This window comes from Tarenaya hassleriana, unplaced genomic scaffold, assembly GCF_000463585.1.
Source record: "Tarenaya hassleriana unplaced genomic scaffold, ASM46358v1 Cleome32, whole genome shotgun sequence".
Lineage (NCBI taxonomy): Eukaryota > Viridiplantae > Streptophyta > Magnoliopsida > Brassicales > Cleomaceae > Tarenaya > Tarenaya hassleriana.
The window spans coordinates 1,286,693-1,291,314 of NW_010966372.1; the positions used below are offsets into that span (position 1 = coordinate 1,286,693).

Consider the following 4,622-nt stretch of genomic DNA (forward strand, 5'->3'; position numbering starts at 1 on the left):
GGAAAGCATCGGCTATTCAACTTACATCAGAACAAAGGAAAAGCTTCACAAAGTTCTGTGCTAGAAGCCAGAGAGATTTCTCCTTCTTGCTATCTGCATAAACGCAAGTCAGCCTTTAGCTGATCCAGACCTTCTTTTCTAAATGCAAGGAATTGCTATTCACTTATCAGATTCTGAACCGCCCGAAGGAATTGCTATTCACTTCTTTTCTCAAGTACATGGTAGGCGGTTTCAGCTAGAGTTAGGAGGAAAGAGCATACAGAATATACATTTCATTTCACCTCTCATGATTTTCCCACAACATAGCCCGACACCAGAAAGAGAAAAGAAGAATACCGAGTTTAGAGGATGATGAGTTTTCCTGCTCATCCGAAGTCAAACTGAAAAGTCCTTCTCTTTCATCATCGTATGAGACCTGATTAAAGACAATTATGTTATCCATCCCATCTAAATACCACAGGATGACACACCTAAAATCAGTGGAACTGACCATGTGAATGTTCAGAAATCAAAATCGGCTGATTTTATATAAAAAAAACATGTTTGAATTTAGATTTCTCCTAAAAAAGCAGAGGGAGAATCAGCTGAAATTGTAGAAAAGAGTTTTGGTGTACCTTCTCTGTGTTGCTAACACTGGAAGTACCAAAATTCTCTTTTAACCCTTCTTCCTGCGAACAAAGAAGCAAAGCAAAGGCAACTTTCAAACCGCTTCCCACCTTGTACAACCCTGAAACGGAAGCTGTATAGAGATTTTTATCAAGCACCTTGAGCTCATTCAGAGACTGAGGAACTTCTACAAAACCTTTCCACGAGTACTGATTCTTCCCCTTTCTTGCCACAAGCTGAGTTACAATAAACTTAATAAAGATGAAATAAAAAAAATCTACTGTTCCAATTTCATCTCTATCCAATTTAAATATCAGAATAGTGAATATAATTCACTGTTCCATTCATAGAATGAGTTCAAGCAGCTCAACAAGGTGAAATGTGACACTCCATAATAACTAGCGGTACAACTTACCCCAATGCTCTCCAATATATTGACCACATCGTATATACGCCGTCGCTCAACCCCTGACATTTGAGGATTATTGAAAACTTAGATCAGATATAACAAACTACATGATCCTAGGATTTATCCTGTTTCTCCCAATTTAATTCAATATAAGAGGGTTTCACCTTGGATCTAGCAGCGATTGTCAATCGTTTGGATTCATTCCGATTTTTTGAAAAATCAATCACATAAAGCAAAAACAAAATTAAGTTGGAATGCTGGAACCAATACCTAATTTTCCAGCAGCATCGTTGAGCTCAATCAAATGTTCATCGTCCCGGTTATATAATCTCAAGAAACTGGATCGAGCAAAAAAAATAAATCACACATAAATCTGCGGAGAACAACAGCAAAATCTGAGAAAAGTTATAGAAATCATGAATTTGTGAGCGAGTGAAAGAGAGAGATACTTGGCGACTAGGACTCCAAGAGATTTCTCCTTGCGACTGTAAGCCTGACGACCGAGAGACTCCATCTCTTGACAAAGAACAGAGGACATATTCCCACGAAAGAGAGATGCGTTTGGTAGGCGAGAAAATTCTTTGAGGAAAATTTCTTTCGGATCTCCGATAATAGCGACCTTGGAGTCGATTTTCAGGCGGGGGTATTCGAATTATGAAAATGGGCGGGTTATCTCTTAATTACGAACTTGACCCTGCCCTCTCTCGTGAACTTCTCCTCGAGATCTGCTTAAATGACGGAAACACCCCTGAACAAATCTCCATGTCGGAAGAGAAAAAGGGTACATTCGTAAAGGTATGTTGAGCCCGGGGGATTAGCATTTGCGACAAAACTTGAATAAATTAGTGACTTGATAGCAATCTCGAGGGGAATCTTGCTTGATATTTTACTCACGTGGTTGAACTTGAGCTAATTGTAACACCTAATCAATCTTTGGCCGGTTCGTAAGAATGAATAAATAACACCTTATGGTTCACGATATTCATTCTCGTTATAAAGAAAAGGTCAAATTTCCTTGGTCTTAATGCATCAAGAAAATACAAAGATGTCCGAATCAAGCATGAGAGAACCAAACAGGTCTGGTCTGTAAAGGAAAAAAAATGTTTAATAGAAAGAGAGAGAGGTAGTAACACACCAAAACCAAACCTATGGCTCCACAACGCTGACTTGTTGCCACTCTCCATCAACAGCTTCTTTCCACAAGGTCACGTTGTTGTTCCCGTCCGAGACAGCCAACAAGTTACCGGTCAACGACCACGACAACCTCCACACCGGTGTCTTGAAATCCTTCAGAACTTTACCTTCCCATTTCTCACCTTCCTTCCCCACTGTCCATATCACCACTGTCCCGTCTTGTGAAGCACTTGCTATGGTGGATTTCGGCAGACCCAAGTTCGGCGCCCAAGCCACGTCCCGGACCCAGTCACTGTGCATCTGAAGAGCCGGGAAGCAGTCCATCTTCCACGAACCATTGTAGAGTTTCCACACTTTCACTGTGTTGTCACACCCACCAGAGGCTAGCTTGTAAACCGGGTCAAGCAGACCAGAGCCAACAAGGGCTCCTGGGGCTGTGGCCGGCGCCCATGAGACTGAAGTGACACCGACTGGGTGGGCTTGGTCTATCCTGGTTGTATCCCAACCGCCATCGGCCCTGGCAGTGAAAACCGATATGTTTCCATCAGATGAGCCACATGCCAAGGAGAGTCCGAGCTCATGGGGAGCCCAAGCAATAGAGTTGACCGACGACTTATGCTCGGTGAAGACATGAGCCTGTGTCCATTCGTTTTGGTTACCTTCTTTCCAGATTATGACTTGGCCATCATATGAACATGAAGCTAGGATCGAACCAAACTTTGGGTGTGCCCAAGCCACCTGCCAAACGGGACCTCTGTGCCCAGTCAAGGTAGCTAGGTGCTGTGACCCACCACTGTTGCTCACGCCAATTATCTTGATTGTGCAGTCAGACGAGGCAGATGCTATACGCTTTCCGTAGTAATCCATCTGCACATCATGGACTGTGTCCTCATGACCTGTTTCGATCTTTTGGGCAGGCATGTTTCAAGAATGTTTTCCCTACGACCAAAGCTCATCGTGTTATAATGGAATTAAAAGATCTGTGTGGAAAAGGCACATAAAAAAGATAGTCCACAGAATAAATTTTCTCGATTGGGGCTTGAGGCAAGATGAGAGCACCTTACTATAAGATTCACTAAAACATCTTACTTCAAACACGCGTCAAACCGGCACACATCATAAACCTGATTACAGAATCCCGGTTTGGCCTACATTAAAGGAGCACAATACAAATCTGACCAAAGGCAAGAGGTAATATATGAAACCACAAGTATAAACCCGGCTTTGTACAATCATTCAGACTTAACATAAAATGTCAGTGAATATAACTCAAGGGTGCTGATAACAGTAAGCAAAACTGTCGCTTTTGTGAATTCCCTGGGCAAGAAACGAGTATACATTATACAAAAATATAGAATGAATGCCAATAAATATTAAAAAAGCATACATAAAAGAACACTTTTTTGAAGTATTTTCATGGTCACAGAACCAAGAACTTCAGAAAACTGGACCAAATTCGTCAAGTAAATCCACGAATCTCATCAATTTTCAGTCAGAGACCAAAAATCACAAGTTGCTCCACTGCCATGGCTAAAGTTTAACCTTAACCACTAATCACACACAATAAACGGGATGGTTCATTAGCAAACACCTCCAAGCCACAAGGGATTACCTTACTACCATCCATAAGCAATTTATCTGCCAAAGGTAACTTCAATAAAAAAAAAATTGATGGTAGTATCAGTAACACTCAAACAAATCGAGCTCCGATGTTCAATTAACCGGGATCTACAGGCAATTTGGTTGATACACTAATATCAAAACCCTAATAACTAGGCACTCGGAGACAATAAACTAAATCGCAGGAAAACGCATGAATCGGATTCTGATGCCACCCAACAAAAGATCTCACAGGAAAATCCCAAGAGACTCAAAATTCTAGCATCTAACATAAAAAATCGAAGAGATTGTCACGTACCAAGAGCGAGAGGCAGATCTACGGAAACGAAATCAAAATCGCCGCGGCAAGACGAAGACGAATCTAGGTGGACGATCCGCTCGGATCCATCGGTTGGAAGAGCAAAACGCCTAAAGACATTACGAGGGGACCTGTACAAGAAACTTGTTTGGGAACAGGGTTAACGTAAATACTGTCCACCGTAAGGATCTGTTTGTTCGGTTACGGAGATAGCATAAACCGCGGAAGTCCAAACAGGGAGAAATAAACCAGGGTTGTTGAGTAGTCGGATCCAAATCGTAAAATAATCGGATGTAAATGACTTTATGCAAATGCCCCATTTTCTACATAAATTAATCTTTTATAAATGAATGGCCCAAGTCTTAATTAGCAAAGCTTCAAGACGTATTTGCTGTTAATTGCTCTTAGTCTTCCTCTTCTCGATTATTATAATTTCTTCGGAAGACCGCAAAATAGCAGACCCCGTCGGACACTCGAACCAAATCGGCTGAAAGAGAGAGAGCACCAAAACGACGTAGTTTCCTCTGCTCAATAGCTGAGTAGGAGATGGCGTTC

At 41.7% G+C, this 4,622-nt stretch overlaps 2 protein-coding genes across 4 annotated transcripts in view; both read right to left on the reverse strand.

The window, feature by feature from the left end:
• LOC104821057 (E2F transcription factor-like E2FF) overlaps window positions 1-1,641 on the reverse strand; it is a 3,188-nt gene extending 1,547 nt beyond the window's left edge. The window contains exons 1-7 of the mRNA XM_010551794.1: window positions 1,465-1,641; window positions 1,286-1,353; window positions 1,022-1,074; window positions 765-842; window positions 615-668; window positions 337-415; window positions 26-93 (exon numbers count right to left, since the gene is read on the reverse strand). Of these exons, the coding sequence (XP_010550096.1) occupies window positions 26-93; window positions 337-415; window positions 615-668; window positions 765-842; window positions 1,022-1,074; window positions 1,286-1,353; window positions 1,465-1,553 (489 nt within the window). The 5' untranslated portion in view covers window positions 1,554-1,641. The remainder of the gene's footprint in view (window positions 1-25; window positions 94-336; window positions 416-614; window positions 669-764; window positions 843-1,021; window positions 1,075-1,285; window positions 1,354-1,464) is intronic.
• A 340-nt stretch (window positions 1,642-1,981) lies between these two features.
• Window positions 1,982-4,281, reverse strand: LOC104821058 (protein transport protein SEC13 homolog B). 3 transcript variants are annotated; one of them, XM_010551797.1, is made up of 3 exons: window positions 4,068-4,281; window positions 3,209-3,273; window positions 1,982-3,088 (listed from the first exon to the last, which is right to left on the reverse strand). In XM_010551797.1, the coding sequence occupies exon 3, from the start codon at window positions 3,068-3,070 to the stop codon at window positions 2,162-2,164; it is 909 nt and encodes a 302-aa protein (XP_010550099.1). In that variant the 5' UTR covers window positions 3,071-3,088; window positions 3,209-3,273; window positions 4,068-4,281; the 3' UTR covers window positions 1,982-2,161. The 3 variants fall into 3 exon arrangements, with proteins under 3 accessions (XP_010550099.1, XP_010550098.1, XP_010550097.1); XM_010551796.1 differs by having other exon boundaries at window positions 3,209-3,297; XM_010551795.1 differs by lacking the exon at window positions 3,209-3,273 and having other exon boundaries at window positions 4,068-4,276.
• Window positions 4,282-4,622: the final 341 nt, after the last annotated feature.

Bases quoted from the DNA above. Each gene is read 5' to 3' on its own strand.
- LOC104821058 (XM_010551797.1), bottom strand. From the start codon at position 3,070: ATGCCTGCCCAAAAGATCGAAACAGGTCATGAGGACACAGTCCATGAT.